The following is an 18,781-nucleotide window of genomic DNA, read 5'->3' on the forward strand; positions in this document are numbered from 1 at the left end:
TCTGCCCTCGGGGCGGGGCTTCTGGTTCCCTTCATCCTGGTCTCTCTTAGCATCATTGCAGTACTCAGAGTTTTAGCTTCTTTTATGTTAAAATCCAGCAACTTTGGTTTTGAATTTGAAAATCTGAGCTCAGCCTTGCTTAGACTCAAACTCATTGCTTGAAAGGTGTTCCAGATGGAGTCCACTGTACTGCGTGTGGCTAGCGAAGACTTGGCCACTCTGAACTATAGACTACAGTCTTCACTATGTCTTTCAAAGTGCAGCTTGTGAGTCTCGTAAGAGTGCGGCTTCCTCCTCACTGACACACTTAATCATAAAGTGTGAAACTTCTAATGACTCAATTGATATCAAAAAGGGGCAGTTTCCCCTCCTGGGAGGAAGTGCTCGCAGTTGGTCTCAGCATGCACTGGAGAGCTCTGACAGGGCAGACCATTTCTTCACTGTGTGTGCTCAAGTTGTTTCAATCACTTAGGAATGGACTGAAGGAAATCTCTGAGGTCTTGCTCAGAATTTTTAGTAATCTCACTTTTATTCAGTTTTTTTACTAAGTTTTTATTGAAGCATTTTAGCCTAATATTCATGGCCATAATAATAAGCATGTTGTTTCTGGTAGGAGCAAAAGCTGCTGGGTGGCATTTGATCAAAGCACATTATTCACACGTATGGAATTCTTACACAGTGAAAGATGAAAAAACAAAGAACAAAAGGAAATGACTGTCAGATGCCAACTCTTCCTATGATTGGTCTAGAGAACATTAATTCTTTTGTCTAACTTTAGTTGGTTCTGATGGTCGGTCCTTGGGCTTCATACATACTAAGTAAATACACTACTGGGATAGATCTCTAGCTCTCTGCTTTACTCTTTGAGAAAGGGTCTTATATAAGTTGTTCAAACTGGCCTTGAATTTAGGATCCTCCAAATTTTCAAATATCTAAGATTCCAGACATGTGCCACCACATGTGCATCAGGACTGTATCCTGATTACAGCGCTACATAATAAAGACCCACGTGGACAATGCTGTCTGTAGTACTGCTCCTGGTGCCATGCCCGGCATGCTCAGCATAATGTGCTTTTCACTGGCCTCATTTTAGATCAAGCTAGTGAAGAAAAAAAACGGCTTGAGGAAAAACAAAGAGCAGCCCGCAAAAACAGGTCCAAGTCAGAAGAGGACTGGAAGACAAGGTGCGTGTCCTGTTCTGTGTGGCTTTGCCATCTAATAGCTGTGTGTGAGGGACAGGGCTATCAGACGCTGAACCACAGAGCAAGGGTCCATAGCCTCAGAGGGACACAGCACTCTAAAGTGTTAAAATCAAGAATTGTGTTTGTGACAGGAGAAATGATTGAGGAGTTATGGTTATAACGTTCTCACACAGTCATTACAGGGGAGATTAGTTTAATTTATCTTTTTTCCTTATCCAACATTCTTTCAATATCGAAAAGGCAAAGTACAATCCAGAGTTAGATTTGGACATGAAAATACACATTTTTTTGGTCACATCTATGAGTAAATTACAGGATCATTCATATGTGCATATATAATGCATCATCAAGTTAGATAGTGCCTTTTCTAAATACAAGGGGTTACACATGATGGAATTAGGGTTTAGAAAAAGTAATATTTTGGACAGTATCAAATATCTGACTTTTGATTGGGCTAAGAATTGCTTGTTAGTCTCCTGTTTTATTAGAGTCCCTTGTAACTGCTGCTCCGTGACTCACTTAACTATCAAAGCCAACATGGGCATATTTTGCAAGCATTCCAAAATGCTTGATAGACATGATAGTCGTTTCGCATCTTACAAAAAAAATCTACAAATGCACTGACAGCTTCTACCCCTAGTGTTTGGATTTGCTCACATAATAGTTTTTGCCAAAGAATGAGTAAAGAATGTGTGGGTGTCAAATGGCTGCTATGGTTGAGTAAAGGGGCAGGACCTAGGCACTCCTCACCTTCCCTCCTTGTGTATACCCCAGGTCCCTAAACTCTGAAATACAGTGTAAAAGCTGCTGTATCTGGTGTGGACAGCTCACTGGATAGTTAGGACAGCTTAAAATGAAAGCTAGATGTAGCCCAGGAATCCAACTGAGACCCCGTGAAGTCTGGACTGGGTTGCTCTCACTGGGTGTGTGTAGCATAGCAGAGGGAACCATAGCCTTTGCATCCGGCAGCAGGTGGAGCTGCTCTGCCAGTCAGCTCACCTGTAACCGGAGGGAGCACCGCCCACCCTGCCTGCTGCAGGTGTGTGCTCCCGATGGTGTCATGGAAGGCGGAAGGCGGCCTCAAGGGTGATCACAAGTAGGACAAGTGAGTAGCACTCACTGCCAATTGCTGTAGATCGTAGCAACTCTATTCATCGTAGCAATGAATATATGGTCATATATTCTCTGACTAGAAACAGTCACTTCTTTAGGGTCTCTGAGGAAATACATGACACACAGGGCCAACTACTAGAAGTTAAACAACAGTGTTCTGTGGATTCTGAGTCATTTGCTCTCTAAATTTTATCTTTCCTCATTGGACAGGTGGTTCCATCAAGGTCCTAACCCCTACAATGGAGCACAGGACTGGATTTACTCTGGCAGCTACTGGGACAGAAACTACTTCAATTTGCCTGATATTTATTAAAGTGCAGAGAAGTCAAGGTGTTTGGCTAATCTACATAAGTCTTAAGCTTAAGTTTTTAAATTTTCCCTTGGTTTCTACTCCTAAATTCCATTTCATCCCACAAGGTAGGGTGTGATGGCATTGGTGAAGGTCACAGGGAAGGCGAGGCTCTTGGCTTCCTGCCTGCTTCCCTGGAGCCCTGTTTTTGTGAACCGAGCAGCTGCTGGAGGTGCTGTGTAGTCTAACATTCAGCTTTATGGGACTCTATAGTGATCCAAAAATCAAGTTATTGTCAATATTTTTATGCTATTATGCTTGAGTAGCTTAGGTGTAGCTTTGAAATGTTTAAAATTCTTCTGTACAATGTTATGTGCTCAAATGTAAAGGTTGTCATTTTACAAGAACTAAATTGGTAAGACGGCCTTTCAGGGAAATCAGTCCTCTCAATTCTACATTGCCATCTCCAAAATAGAGTAGAGGGGTGGGACAGAATCGGGAATTCCAGACTTGAAAATTCTAAACTGGAAAGGTATCTCCTTATCACTCTGAATTTTCTTCCACATTCTGGGATCACTCTCATTAGAATTTACACAGACAAATTTTATTTTGAACTGAAAATCACAAAAATGTCCTAGAAATAGATTTTAATCGATACCATTATCTAATGACAAACCTTTAAGCTTCAACTTCCAATGGCAGATGCCACAGAGAAATTAAGCTGCACTCGTGTATTATAATCTGTGTACGAGGAGGCCTTGTGCATTTTGAGTTTGCAAGGTACTGGAGACCTACTGTACAGTAGCTTTGCCCCTTTAATTGGGGTAATCTTATAGTATTTATCCAACCAAATCCCAGACTGAGATACTTGCCCTAGAGGGCCTAGGTAGCTTCCAGTAAGTTACTTTAATTGTATTAAAGTTAACAAGTGTTATAATGATGCTAAATAAAAGCTTTAGAATATTAAAGTGTGAATGCTTTCAGAATTTCTGCTGATATTATAACCTAACACCCAAAAGATGTCTCTAGGGCCAGAGAGACTGCTGCCTAGCTGATACTGTAAACAGAGGTACTGTGTTTATTATTTGAATTCCAGATATCCTGACTGGAAAAACTGTACATGTATGAGCTGAACAATGTAGGGTAGTTTGTACATCTAAGTTACTAAAGCAACAATGCAAAGCATTATGCTTGCAGGAAGTTTATTGATACAGTTCACATGGTGACAGACTCCACCTTGAATGCTGACTCAAACAGCATCATTTCAGCATCTGTTGATGAAGAGACATTGAACTGTTTAAATATATCGTGAAATAAATCAAAAATATCCTAGCAGTTCCTGGTGGTCATGCTTATGTTCATGGCTACACAACTGAAATACCACCTCTCCAACCCCCCCCCCCCCCAATCACAGTGGCTTAACTGTTAGGAATCCATAGCTCTCCTTAGCTGCATGCCTGGCAGCACTACACATACATACATTGCTTGTCTCCTCCACTCGAGTCCATGTTTTACTTGCCCACTGTTGATACCAAAGGAAGAGACTCGATATTATGCCCAATTGAATAAAAAAAGAAGTCTAAAAATTCCAGTTAGCCACAATTAAATTTAAAAAAATTTGATACAATTGTCAGAGCTGTTACTTCAGCTTTTGTTAATCTCTTACATGGACAGACCGTCTCTGTCCCTGTTTCTTAAACATTGATTATCCTCACTTTAAAGAATCTACCATATACTCAAAGGTGGCTGGGCATTCATTAGCAGCTCTGTAGTTGAAAGCCAAGCACATAAGCTTAAGTATACCCCCTCATTCTCAAGTGTTTGGATCCCCAGCCCTTAAGTGCTGAAGGCTCAGCTGTGCTAAGGCCCACCTGTCACGGTAGGAAGGGTTACCTACTCTTTTAGGACTCTGCTCTGCGGACATGGGCAGTAGTCACGGTAATCTCGCCAGCAATACCGTAACTTCCAAAGGGAGTACGTTTGTCACCAGATCCTGAACTCTTTTTAGCTACATCTTCTACTGGGAAAGCAACAGAAAGAAAGACTGGGCTTTGCGGTCTGGGGCCATCTTGTCCACTTGTAGGAGGACTAGCATTCTGGGGGTTGGGGGCAGGTCTCTGGAATGTCTGGTCTGCAGGAACAGCAATGGGCACTTGCACTGCAGCGTATCTCTTCAAGGCATCTGACTGTGACACCACAGTGTGTCCAGGAAGAGGCTTCCAATCCTGTGCTTCCTGGACATTGGAGCCTACTAAAATAAAAGGTGGGGCACTGGTCTTCTTGCTGTCATCCATCATCACATAGGTTGGAGAAGTGACTTTCGGTGGATTCTGCAGAAACTGTGGATCCTTGGGATTAGGTAAATAGAGGGTCGCTTGGGGAAAAGGCCCCAGTGCAGGTGGCGGTGATGGGCGGCTTTGTTGATTCATATCAGTTAGACAATAAAGTGTCCACATATTAGAATATGGTGGTGGTTGTCCTGCTTCGCTTGTTGCTAGTGCTATAAAAAAAAAAAATTGCAGGCATTAAAGGTTTGGTCTCTGTACCAGGCACTATGCACAGTCATGTCTTTGTAAATCTTTTTTTTACATATAAATAAGCAACTGTAATAATATGTGCCATAAAGCATGCTATAGAGAGGACGACAGAAATTGTGCCTGGTAATGTGGAGGAACAGCGTGATCCACAACAGTTGGAAAAGGAACCCACAGCAACGGCAGGGACAGCAGAGTTGCAGCTCAAGAAGCAACTGTATTCTAAGTTGCTGTTTCCAGACTCTTACACTGTTTTGGTTCTTTGAGACAAGGTATCATTGTGAGTCCAGACTGGCCTTGAACTCTTAGTCCTCCTGCCACAGCCTCCCAAGAGCTAGAAGTATCACCATGCCTAACAAGAATCTTAAGCTTTATATATGGCTTCCACATGGTACTCAGAAGAAAGTTAGCAAAACTTTTTACTTTACCAAAAATAAACATCAACCATGTAAAGCCAGTGAGAAATCATATAAGCACATCTGCATAGCAGTTTCTCTACCTAGTCAGACATTACATGTCACCTAATAATATCTCTGGTCTTTTGACAGGCACTGCCACCTCCCATCTTCAATCTGCTACCTCATCTAGGAGTCAGATCCCAGAGAGCACTCATTTTAGCCAAGGCTGGGCACCACCATATGCCTCAAAAGACAGCAGAAAGCTGGTGGACACTCTAACACAGAGAGAGCTAACAGAGCCGTCCGTCAGCTTGTAGCAAGGGTTTGATATTGCTGAGTGTGGCTGCCAAAGATAGGGACTCAGACGTGTCAAGTTCAGTTCTGCACACTAGGCCATCCATTTGCACACTAGGCCATCCATTTCACAGAAAGTTAAACTATGCATGGATTCAGTGGTGCTTTTGATGGCTCAGACAAATTCTGTCCTCAAGATTACTAAAAATACAATCCAAATCTTCAGTCTTTCCAGATGAGAGGATCTAAGACCTCAAACTTGAGTTCTCTTGGTAACTTGTCCACTAAGGACAACTGTCCCTCAGTAACAGCTAAGTGCCTGAAAACAGTGACTCTGCTTGACGTGATGCTCAAGCCACAGATAACACCGGCCGCACAGGCTGTAAATGCAGCACTGCCCTCTGCCTTTCCAGCTGTAGCGAATCTGTCACACTGCCAGTCAGAATTTGGTTGCTCAACACCTGCTTTGGTAATATCCCTATATTATTCTGGTTTGAGTCAGAGCTGAGAATTTCTGCAAGAGGAATGGGAGGCTTCTTTCATTCATGTCCCTTCAGATACCCAAGGAGGGCCACTGCAATATCCAGATAGGCAGAAGGGTAGGCAGACCACACGCCATAATTTGATGGAGATGGGGTTATAACGCTTATGTGTCAGGAGGAAAAGCAGCTGGAGGTAAAGCTCCCCAGAAAGCAGCTTGGCTTTGGTGTGTCTGGGGGTTCATGCATGTGAACTGCACCCACTGTTTTCAGGTGTGCAGCCATTCTTCCTGCTGGTTTCCTGTGCCACAGACGTTCCATCCAGCCTGTCCTTTCTCCATCTGGCTGTGATGCTGCTCCCTCAGCCACAGGAAGGTCCCAAGTAGGAAGCAGTGTCTGAGCAAGCATCCCAAACCTGATTGCATAGTTCTCCTGACTCAGTGCGAAAGCAGTCAGCCACACCACCATTTCTTTCATGTTTTAAATGCCACAGCCCAAGTAAACGCAGTGTTCAGTTTTGCATTTTTCTAATTACCATTTTGTAAACGGGTATTAAAAACCTAACAGACTCTCATGCCTACAAACGTGTGCAGAAAGAATCCAGCTTTGACAGTGCCGTGTGATTTTCATAATAGTAAATTTTTAAGTACAACAAAGCCTTTAATTAGGTATGGCATTTAAATAACCTGAAAATGGACTTTGGTCAGTTGGCAGAAGAGCCAACTTATATGGTTACTGAATACAGATGTTACCTGAAACGCAGTATATGAATGTGCAAGTATCTAATTTTCTTACCTGGCTTCATCAAACCTGTTCAGGTGCATCTTCCTCATCTGGTTGGATTTCAGGATCAGTAAAGCCTCCTGGCGCAGGAGGGAAAGGGTCACCGGATGAATAGGGTGCAGCGTTCTCCCCTGACTCCTCCTGGCCAGGATTGTCAGGGTCTATGGTAACGATCTCCACTTCAAAGTGCAGAGAATTTTCAGAGGCTCTTTTGACAAAGCCCTCTGCATCCAGGGGTTCTGCAGGTACCTCGGGCTGACCCTCTAAAGCAGTGTCAGAGAGCAGAACTGTAGCTTCTGCCTCCATGTGTACTGAGGGCTGGTGTTGGGTATTCTCCACCTGGACAATCTGCAGAGACTCTACAGATATCTTAGACATGCCTGAGGAAGTCTTGGTTTCTACAAGTTTGGGACTAACTGGTGGTGACTGCTCAATTTCTTTAAGACAAGCAACTTGGTCAGTAAACGGGATAACTACGTATCCCGGTATCTGCTTAACATAGACAACTCCTTCATTGACAGGCACATCGTTATATACGGATGATACATGAAAGGCTGATGTGACCTGAGTGTCAGGAGCTTCATCGTAAGCAGGAGGTTCTTGTTCACCCTGCAAGGGGGCTGAGGAAGCCTTTGGTGGTTCAGCCTCAGAATTAGGACCCACAACTGCCTGAGCAGATGTTTGGCTCATAACCTGCACTGCTAACATCTCTCCAGAGCACACCAGAGGAGCAGACACCACGACTTCTTCATCACTCTCTGCACTCAGTGAGTCCTGGGTACTCGTTGCCACGTCCACCATTAAAACTTCAGAATATGTGGATGGAACATTACCTAACATCTGGGCAGCAAACTGAGCTGGGTCAGCCGGCACATAGGCATACTCTGCAGAAACGGGTGCTGGAGGTGGTGAGGACGGTGGGGTGGTGGTCTTCGGTGTGGCTGGTTTGGAAGAAGGACCCCAAACTCCTTCACTTGTCTCCTCAGGCTGGAGTTCAGCATGAACTGATGGGAACTGGGTGGTTTTGTTACTAAACAGTGGTCCAGCTACATTGTCCTCCTCTGTGTCTGTGGACTTTTCCATTCGTGTAGGTTCGCAGGGAACTGGAGGCGTTCTTCCCGGTTCTTTCACACATTCTTTCTTCTCCAGTGTCACTCCTTCCGCCCATTTCTCCACTAAAAGTAACAGTCAGGTGAGTTCATCAGCAAACACTTCTCAAAATATTTTAAATAAAGCAACAGTAGGTTGAACTTTCAAATACCAATATACACAGATCTATGTGCAACATCTGCATTAGCATGGACCTGTAACAGGCTCACATCCACCTAAACAATTCATTTCCTTAGAAATAAATGACCAGCATATATTATAGAGTAAAGCTAGTATTATACTACTCTAAGCTGATATTCAGTTCCTAAAAGGAAGGAAACTAGAACCCTCCTGGTCTGTTGTCCTACCAAAAAGGGGTGTGTGTGTGACACCGAGGAGAGAGGCCCAGCAGATAAAGTGCGACTTGGCCTGGCCATGTGAGAACTGGGCAGGATGACTGGAATGCCATCTGAAATCCCAGTACTTGTGAGGCAGGGAGGCACAGGCAGCCCTGAGTGTGCTAGCAAACTGGAGTTATCAAGCTCTGGGTTCAGTGAGTGACCGTGCCTCAGTAAATAGTGGCTGTGATCAGTGTCAATTTTGCACCTCTACATGCACCCACGACCACACATTGCAAACATGCACATAGAAAAAGACAAAATGTGAGCAAAGGAAACACTAAAGACAGATGTGGAAAGCAAATTATTCCAGTTTCAGTTAGTGTCATAACTTAGAGAGGGAACACACAGATGCACTCCTCCATTTAGGAAAACCAGTGTGCAAAATATGCAATGAACTTGTCATCTGTGGTTTTCACATTAGGAAACATGATATACTTGCAGGTGACATGTGGTCATGAAGCCATGGTCATATTGACCCAGATGAAAAGAGAAATTCCTATGTCCACGAATTGTAGCCACTGAATGCTCAGTGCCCGAGAAAACCCATTCTGAGGGTCAGAAGCCACACCCTACTAACTGTCTTGCCTATTCCTCATTCAGAAAACACAAAGTCAGCAGGGAAAGTGAGAAGTGATTGCTTCAGGTCAAAGGTTTGAAGATCCAAACAGGCCTGTGAGCTCATCTGTAGCTACAGAACCTTAAGACCCTATCCTCAAAACCACAAGTATGTCGTCCATATGTTCACATTGCTTTCTAAAGGAAGGCATCCTCCAGAGTTTCTACCCATATTTGCTGCTGGTTTGTAAATTCAGTTAACTGTCTAGTTCTGGACACAGATGGCCATACTAAATGCTCATGTGCTGAGAAAAGCCACAAAAAAAAAAAAAACTACTAACATTCACCTCACTTATCTAAATATCTCTGCAGGACTCCCCTGCCCCAGTCCTCCCCATCTCTCGTGCTAGGGATTCAATCAGACTTTGTGTGTGCTAAGGAAGTACTCTACCACAGAGCTGTACGGCCCTTTAACACTCTCTTCCCTACCAGCACACCTGATAGAATGATTCTCTTACATGTAAGACTCTGGTAGATGACAGTGCATAAAACTTAAATTCACTAGGAGATAATTTAAGCATAAATATTATAGATATAAAAGCAGAAGAATAACGGTATTAATAAAAATGTTGCGAGTTTGGACCTCAAGAGATGGCTCAGCAGCTTCCTGCTTTTCAGCATCCCAAGTTCTGTTCCCAGCACCCAGAAACAAAACTGCCTGTAACTCTAGCTCTTGCAGATCCAACCTTTGGGCACCTGCACTCACACGTGCACAATTTTGAGTGATAATAATTTTTAAAAAATCTTCAGAGTTCACAAATTCTGAGCCTAACTTGAATAAGCCTAACTTGGTAGTTACTCTTATGCTTAGGATGCAGAGATAAAGCAGTACTACTCCATCTTGACAAGAAGATCAATCATAAAATCATAACTTGGCTTGAGTTCAGACAGTTGAGGTCATAGTAAATTACCCGATTTCATAAAGAACAGTCTCCTTTCACCCCAGAGGTGTACCAGAGCTGATTTAGCCATGGCAAGGGACAGAAAGAAAAGGCCGCCATTCCCTGGTGAGAAGGTAACAGCTATATAGAAACTACTAAATGTGGCCAGGAGGTCAGACTTGTGCCTCCAAACTCAGGGGTCTGTTATGACTGACAAGTAGTTTTCTGCAGGCCTCAAAAGAATGACGGAAATGGGATAGCATGCCAAAAAAGAAACCTATCCTAATACCAAACAGTGGTCACTTGGCCCAAGGCAAATATCATGATGGCCATGGATATAGCCATGGCCATTCTGAAGACACTAAACTCTGGAAAACTGGAAGGTCAGAGTGGCGAACTTGGCTCTCATGTCTAGCTCTCTCTCCTTCCATTACCAACTGTGCATGGTAAGATGATTAACCTCTTCTGGTTCTCAATGCCTACCAAAAATGGTTTCTAGGAAAAATCCCAGAAAGAAATTTCAACAGGTAAATGACACACGCAGAGAACTTTCCTCTCTGTACGCTCTCCACACGTACTGGGAACACACAGAAATGCTGCTGGGCAGACAAACTACTGCTGAGAACTGGAGAACAGAACATCCGCACTGACCAGCCTTCATGAAACACATGCTCCCGTCTGACAGGAGTGAGGTAGGTGAACTAGGGATACCTCAGCGGCTAGCTCTTGTACACATACTGGCGTCTAATGCCTGCTGCTGTCTTTAGTTGGTGTTGCCTCACACTGGAGACACTGAAAGAGCAGAATGAGGGTCAGTTGACTTAAGTCTTCCTAGAGAGGTTCATTTTCACAGTCACTGAAAGCCTGAGATGGCCTCTGTCTTTGAGATTAACGAGCAATGTATTATTTTAGGCGCCACCTCCACATTTAAACCTAGGATTCACACAAGGCAAGTTGTACTTGGATGAATGACACATGGTTAGATTTATTTTTAGCTGTCATAAGAATAGCAGAGAATTAAACCAGTCAGCAGACAGGGAGCTATCATTCAGGAGAGGAAATGTAATGCATGGGAACCTCATGCTGTCTGTCTATAGGAGGACCCAGATTGATAGATGCAGTCTGTCTAGTAAGAAGCCATTTGTGGTGACAAGGAGGAGAAATGAGCCAAGGTGATATCGGACAACTGTATTCTACTTTCATATTGCCTCACGACGTCTCCAGTCAGCAGGACGAGCAATGTTACCACTGTCTTAAAAGGCAGTCTGTTTTTATAACCACACTGTGAGCTTCCTTTTAGTTTATCTGTATGTATGCCTGTTTGTTGACATCTGTAGTTATTTGAAGAGATAAACAGCCATATCTCCTTAATTCCATCAAAAGTATGGCTGGCCTACAAATTTTGTTACTCTATTACTCCACATTAATTTTAAAAATTGAGATGCAAAAACAACCTACATGTTATTAATCAAAATCCACATGCTAAAATGAATGGTGGATAAAATCTTCAATAAATAAATAATCTCAAAATGCTGTCAGGTAGTATCTTCCACCATAAAAACCAGTCTTGCCATTATGAAATAGGGTAAGCCTGCACACTCACAATATTTTCTAATGTAGCTCTCGTTTTGAACATAGAAACACAAAAACCTTGACTGAGAAACTAGGATCATGGATATAGAAAGCAATGTTCTTGTGCTTGGTTTGTATATGCGGCAAAGATTATACAAGCAAATCCCACAGCTTACAGCTTCTTATGATTAGTTAATGTCATCAGGTACTTGGAAGAAATCAGGTAGACTAGACAATACAATATTCTAGAAATATTGTACACCTCATTCTCTGCTCCTTCAAATGCCTATGTCTCCTATTTTTAATCTTGATTTCCTGTTTTGGGTGTATTTCACAAAAATGACATGGTTTGGAGCATTGAAGCAAAGGTCCTACCAAGCCTAATGACCTGAGTTTGGTCCCCAGGACTCACATAAAAGAATCCTGACTCGCAAAAATCGTCTGCTGATCTACACGTGTGCCATAGCATAACATAACACACACACACACACACACACACACACACACACACACAAATAAACATAAGCAAATGAAAAGAAACCTGGCAGAGATGCTGGAGAGACGGCTCACTGATTAAGAGAGCTCATTGCTCTTGCAGAGGGCCCGGGTTTGGTTCCCAGCATCTGCATGCTGTCTTAGAACTAACTGCAAGTCCCAGGGGATCCAACGCCCTCTTCTGGATTCTGCAGAAGGTGGCGTCTGTATCACTACAAGTATGCAGGAAAACACTCATCCACATAAATCTAAAAAAATATGGTTTTTTTTAACTGACAGTTTAAGGGTAACTACTCTCCAGTCATCCAAAGTTGTTACTGATCGGCCAGTATGGTCAGAACTATGTATGCCGCTCCTTCCCATGGCAGCCCGGGGTCATTTACTTCTTGACAAAATCCTGTGAGCAGCTTTTCCTCACCATTCTTTTAGATGCATCCTTTGCCAAATCCCATCTTTTTCAACTATCTAAATGTTTCATTGTGTAAATGTTGCCTTTTCCTACTTTTCCTACAGCTCTTTTGTTGCTACTCGGTCTTCTCTGTTTCATGCTGTCACATTCAATTTACAAATGTGTGTGCTACATATGTGTGTCATTCTGTCACGGTGTGTGCTACATATGTGTGCTACTCTGTCACGGTGTGTGCTACATATGTGTGCTACTCTGTCACGGTGTGTGCTACATATGTGTGCCACTCTGTCACGGTGTGTGCTACATATGTGTGCCACTCTGTCACGGTGTGTGCTACATATGTGTGCTACTCTGTCACGGTGCCCCAGACATGGAGAAAAGTACTGCTCCATAAAACGTCTACTCAGACACTCTCTTAGCAGGGCGTATGGCAGTGACGGCTGATCTCTTGTAGACTGGACTTCACGTAAGAGTATGTCTTATTTTCTTTTGAACAGCAGGTTTTCTTCTAACCTTCATGCTTAAGCTTACACTGAAACCCCTATATATATTATATATGTCTTGAGTACTCATTATCAGAAATGCCTGGAAGCCGATATATCAGATTTTGAGGGTTATAAAAACTGTTTTAGAATATTTGCATAGCCTATTAGCAGAGACTCCCGAATCTGAAACCCAGGAATGTGAAATACTCTAAACCAGAGACTTAAATCGTGTTCATTTTCATTTTGGATTTTGGAGCATTTTTAATAATTGATGGTAACCTGCACAGCTTTACAGATCTCCCCTTACAATTACTATGAAGTACAAGTTCTCTTAAAGTCCGCTGTACTTCCCTAAAAGTGTGCATGGTAGAGAGCATGTGAATCGTAGCTATCTCCACTGTCCTAGACATCATGTACTTTCATCACTAAGAAGTGGATCTTGTGGTCCAGGACGGACACCAAGGCCTCGTGTGTGCTTTGCAAGAGCTCTACCACCAACCTGGATTTTCAGTCCTGAGTACTCCTCCTGCAACACACCTATTTTTAAGACATAAAACCTTCTAAACTGGAAATCCTGATGTTAAAATAAGCCAGACATGACTTAGTAAAAACACAAAGCACCGGTATGATTACTCAGACATAAAACACCGGTGTGGTTGATGAAGAATCCATTGGCATAATTATGAACGTGTGTTACCAAGTGTGTAATGACAACATTGCTGAAACAGCATCTCTGAGGCACTTACCTTTCATCTGATGAAACTGTTTAATCAGATCTTTTATATCCAAAGATGAATTCCCTGAATGAATGAATGAATAAATGCAGGAAGTCAAATAGAGACATTTTTCAATTTAAAATGGCTTTGCAAAGCAACAAATACAGAAGCTAAAGCAATACAAACCTTCTCTAAACACAATGAGTTCTTTAAAATAAACTGCTGCAAACTGGGTGATGTTTGTCGGATTGGTTTTGAGAATGGCCCTGCTGACTCCTTCAAGCAGAGTCTTGAGGCCATAGGGTACAACAAGTCTGGGCTTTGAAGAAATCATTTTGGCAGGATGTCTGTAATTTCAACTATAAGGAAAAGAAACAAAATCTTACACTGTACATTACATTTATTGAATTTTCTTTGATTTAGTTGGAGTTCCTAAAACCAAATCTATTAAAATTATTAGTTTTACTTCTCATCTCTAAGTATTTATTCTGGTAACATGGGATGCAATTCTTGGTAATTATTTACAGAATAAAACCCACTACCACTGGCTTACTATGCACAAGCAAGCGATATAGCACTCATTAAGAGACTGTAAGTGGAGATGGCTCATCAAGTCAAAGTGCTTTCCCACAGACCTGAGGACTTGAGCTTAATCCCTGGATCCCACGAGCAGCAGGAGAGAGTAAATGCTAGCTAGAGATTGGTCCTTTGACCTCCACAAGTGGCATGCATACACATGTACACATACATACTCAAAGTCTCTCTCTCTCTCTTTCTCTCGGAAATGCCCTGCCAAGATTAACAGAATGATACATTTTATGTCCAAATAAGACACACAAAATCCAATTAATATTTCAATAAAGATAAATTAAGCAATGTATTTCCAAATAATGCCCATATATAGGCACTAATTTTGTACAGTGTTGCAAAACTATTTCTACAAGAAAATTACATTTTTTTCTAATATATTCCTAGACACATTTCCTACATTCTAGTACACAAGTTTTGCTTTGTTTCTCTTTGGTATTGGGATTTGAACCCAGGGCTTTCCATAATACCTGGCAAGCACTCTACCACTGAGTTATTTTTTAATGTTAGGTGTATCTGTGGGACTATGCCATACCCATTAATATAGAGTTCTTTCCTTAATCAAATTACCCTCCCCCTTCAGATTTGGCTGACCAAGAACCCTCTCTGTGGACTAGGCTGACCTCGAACTCAGAGATCCACTTACCATTGCCTCCTGAGTGTTTGGGCTACCACATCCATTCCCTTGATGACTGTCAAGTGGTACCTTGAGTGTTATATAAGCTGCTAGGGGTTGTCCCAGCCTTTGACATTGGGTTGTTATATACAAACATGTTGGGTTACACTCATATCCTAATATCAGAGACTATCCTAAGACAGACCGCAAGTTGGACACATCTAGACCTATAATTCTCATGGGTTTAGAGTTTGTCAGCCCTAAACTGTGTGTTCACTCTGAAACGTGGAACCTTGCAAGTAAGTTTTAAAAATTGAATCTTTTTAGTACGGGGGAAAAAAACCCAGTGCTGCCAGCTAGTCTTTTGCTTTCCTAAATATGGATATTTAATTGGGTCCTGAGCTACCAAGGAGCCACCAGATAGGAAAGAGAAGTTAACATGATTCAGACTTTGAGTTTTGTTTTTTTTTTTTTTTAAATCAGTTGCTTTGGGGAAATCACAGCTGTTCTAGACAGAAGTACCTTAAGAATGCTTCCCATGGGCACTGATAAAGAGCAGACTACTTTGACAGTGAATCATACCCTAACACCCTTAATGTTTCATGGGACTAAGTGGCATGGTTTAGTTGTAGCAATATATCAAGGGACAACTTTCAATAAAAACACAATATGCCACAGCAAAATGTTTTTATTTAGAAGCACCTTTCACATTCTTGCCAAAACAAGTTTTGACCCAAGCAAAACTTTTGAGACTGCAATTAAATGTTTGGTCATCAGGTGCATTACCGAAAGTTAATGTTTGGTCCCTTATTCATCAGGTGCGTTACCAAATTAAGCCATCTTTTGGGGCAAATGCAGTTTTACCATGCTAAATGGCAGTGATCTACAACACATAAGCATACGCACATAAATATACATATGTATATATGCTTTTGGTTCTGTTTTCAAATAAACACCCCAGGAGCAGTTTTCAAAGTGGCAGGCGGGCAAAGTGGAGCAGCAGCTACAGCACCCATCCTGAGATAGTTAGTACTACCAACCGTGCGGCAGCAGTGAGATGGTGCTAGTACCAGGTCACGGTTTAGGGGTGTGACTGTTCCTAGGAACATTCTTGACTGAGAAAAGGCGGGGGCAGCAGCGATGTGGCATCAGACCTCTCACCAACCCAGTTGACGGAAGGCTGTTCAAGAGTGAGAGCTCTTCATTTTTCAGAAGCCCTTGCCAGGAGGGATCTTTCTATAAAACCGCATCCTCTGGAATGTGCCCCTCTGACACTACCGGGGTGGGACACGGCGGCCCTTTGTCCGCGGATTTCGGGGCCATCGACGGCGCACTCCGCGCCATACTCGGCCGCGGGACTCCCGCCCGACCACCGTTTCCCCCTCCGCGCGGCCTCCCGCTGCTCTCGGCCCGCTGCCTTCCGGGCTCAGCCGGCGCCTGTGCGCCAGGCTAGGCCCACCTTCTCTCCGGCTTCAATAAAGCTTCCTCTTTGCCCCCTCGCCGGCGGCTCCTGTGAGAGAGCGCGCTGCCCGCCCACTATTTATACCCCTACGTGCGTCATGTGTGCGTCACAGAGCTCCGCCCCCTTGTTGGGGCCCACCGAAAGAGGCAAGGCTTCGATCGACCCAGCCAATGAGGAACCGGAGGACAAAGGCGGGGGATGGAGTGAGCCGGAGAAGACGTCTTTGCTTTTGACCCTCCGGCGGCCGGAAGTGGCACGCTCTAACCACGGGGCTGCGGCTCCATATTTGATCACTGGACCAGTGGCTGAGGATGCAGCCCATTTGACAGAGGCTCTGGACTCAGTCCCCAGCACCTCAGAAGACAGGGCCCGCAGGTGCTCGCCTGTAATCCCAGGTCCAGGAGGTCGGGGCAGGAGGTCAGGAAGATTTCTTGTCATCCTGTAATACATGGGATCCTGTCTCAAACAAGAACAACAAACATTTATGTATAGGGAAGAGAAACTGCACGTACAGCTGGCTGTATTGACGTTGCTGCCTCCGTTCTCCGCAACCCCTTTATATTAACCTTTTTGAGATCTTTGCAAAGAGTAAGATCTGCCACGCAATACAGTGAAGAGGGAATTACTAGGCACGGCATAGACTTTTCCTCTTGGGAAGCTTGCCTATAGGGAGTGGCAGCAATCCTGACACTTTTTTTCTCCTTAATTAGGCTCAGGCCCCATCGCACACCCAAGTCAACCAGGACAGGGACCAGCCTTCCAGGGTCTTACTAACTGCACTGCACTCCCGGTTATTCTCTCACACATGGTCTCAAGGGGACTGCATCTGCTCGGGACCAGCGTTCCATCCTCCTGCTCCCATTGTCCTCGATTTCTGCACCTTCCAACCAGCTTCTGTGGCATTTTCTTGCAGTGATCTAAGTCCAGTTTTTCCTTTATGAACTGGAGCTCCCTGGAAGGAAAGCTGTTGATTCAATGTTGTGAAGAATTGTAGTAGTACCGATCAAAGACCAAGTCTATCTTGGGCTATGTTTAGTCTCCTTGCTAGCTCTTTGTTGCCCGCCTCTATGATTTAACATCCTTTTGGGTGTAGGGTAAAACGTCTTTGAATGTATTAAAGAGTCCAGGAGTTTGCATCAACACAGACGCTAATCTGGCTTTGAGACTCCACCACCGTGCAGTAAGCTACTTACCTGATATCCCCACCAGAGCATCAGGCACAGGCACTGACTTGAAACTGGGCTTTGTTCTGTGACTTCTGTATCATTCCGTGTGATCTGGATTAATGTTTCTGGGCGTGGTCACGCATGTTTGGTTCAGAGTAAACCTCCCTACTGTCTTTATGGCAAGAGCTGATGGTTGTACGTTCCACCCAAACAAGCAAGACCACCACACAATGGCACAAAGTTGTCTTCACAGATATGAGGGCAAATCTGAATGCTTGTCACTACTATGATTTGCTTAAAGAAATCAGCTACAAAAGTTTACACAGCAAAGTGTGTGTGTTAAAACTCAGACTTTGCCATTTAATTTTAGTTGGCAGAAATATAAAAAGTGCAGAATCAGTAATTAATTGGTTTATAAATTCTGTAATAATATCCTAATCTGTGACAGCTGAAAGTTATAATTCTTTACTCAAAAAACGTATCTACCATGCATTGAAATACAGATACCTAACTCTATAAAAATAAAAATCTTAACTACACCTTCCAGAAAAGTACATAATACAGTCATCACTAGACCATGCCTCCAAGTCTGCCAGATTACAAAAATGTATTTAGCATACATAAAATATTCATTCTCTCATCAAAGGTAATTCAAAACATGTTTGACATTTACACACTGGAATGTCCATTGGAGAGCCTATGGCATAGGATAGTTTGAAATTGGAAATCTCAATAGCAGAAATATAAACAATTTTAAAGTAATCTATAATTTATTTAATTTGAAAGTATGGGACTTTATGTATCCTTTGAATATAGAATAACAACTTTAAAAAGTTTTGAACTAACATTCAAAAAAGACAAACTAAAGCAAAGCTTCATGACTCAGAAGGTTGTGACAGAACCATCTTCCACACACTATAGGCAAGAAGAGAATACTTGGCAACGGCCATAAATTTAAAATGTATGATAGTCTTCTCTCTAGTTACCAGGTTCCAGTATTTGAGACCATCAGTTTCTCTTAAGACCCACTCCCTGCTCCGAGCTTCTTGGATGTACTCAACTACTGAATGCAGGGTTGTAATCTTCCTGGTTTACAACTTCACTCCACACAAGGCCCACATCAGGATGTCAAATGAACAGTTCGGCAATAGTCTAATGGCAAGGGGCCAACATGGGGCTAAGGGACAGATGATG

General features: G+C 43.0%; 2 protein-coding genes across 14 annotated transcripts in view; one reads left to right on the plus strand and one right to left on the minus strand.

Annotated features, from left to right (window-relative positions):
• Osbpl1a (oxysterol binding protein like 1A) overlaps window positions 1-3,572 on the plus strand; it is a 177,718-nt gene extending 174,146 nt beyond the window's left edge. For all 7 annotated transcript variants that reach the window (XM_048447930.3, XM_048447932.3, XM_048447933.3 and 4 more), the window contains 2 exons: window positions 1,094-1,184; window positions 2,526-3,572. In XM_048447930.3, coding sequence (XP_048303887.3) covers window positions 1,094-1,184; window positions 2,526-2,628 — 194 coding nt within the window. In that variant the 3' untranslated portion in view covers window positions 2,629-3,572. The remainder of the gene's footprint in view (window positions 1-1,093; window positions 1,185-2,525) is intronic.
• A 217-nt stretch (window positions 3,573-3,789) lies between these two features.
• Cabyr (calcium binding tyrosine phosphorylation regulated) lies at window positions 3,790-18,513 on the minus strand. 7 transcript variants are annotated; one of them, XM_087896243.1, is made up of 6 exons: window positions 16,419-16,899; window positions 13,942-14,114; window positions 13,786-13,839; window positions 7,926-8,267; window positions 4,502-5,104; window positions 3,790-4,126 (listed from the first exon to the last, which is right to left on the minus strand). In XM_087896243.1, the coding sequence occupies exons 2-5, from the start codon at window positions 14,087-14,089 to the stop codon at window positions 4,506-4,508; spliced, it is 1,143 nt and encodes a 380-aa protein (XP_087752369.1). In that variant the 5' UTR covers window positions 14,090-14,114; window positions 16,419-16,899; the 3' UTR covers window positions 3,790-4,126; window positions 4,502-4,505. The 7 variants fall into 7 exon arrangements, with proteins under 7 accessions (XP_087752369.1, XP_048303905.2, XP_048303900.2 ...); XM_048447948.3 differs by having other exon boundaries at window positions 3,790-3,875; window positions 16,419-16,898; XM_048447943.3 differs by lacking the exon at window positions 4,502-5,104 and having other exon boundaries at window positions 3,790-3,875; window positions 7,105-8,267; window positions 16,419-18,513.
• Between the last annotated feature and the right edge of the window lie 268 nt (window positions 18,514-18,781).

Source organism: Myodes glareolus, chromosome 13 (assembly GCF_982192425.1).
Source record: "Myodes glareolus chromosome 13, mMyoGla1.1, whole genome shotgun sequence".
Classification (NCBI taxonomy): Eukaryota; Metazoa; Chordata; class Mammalia; order Rodentia; family Cricetidae; genus Myodes; species Myodes glareolus.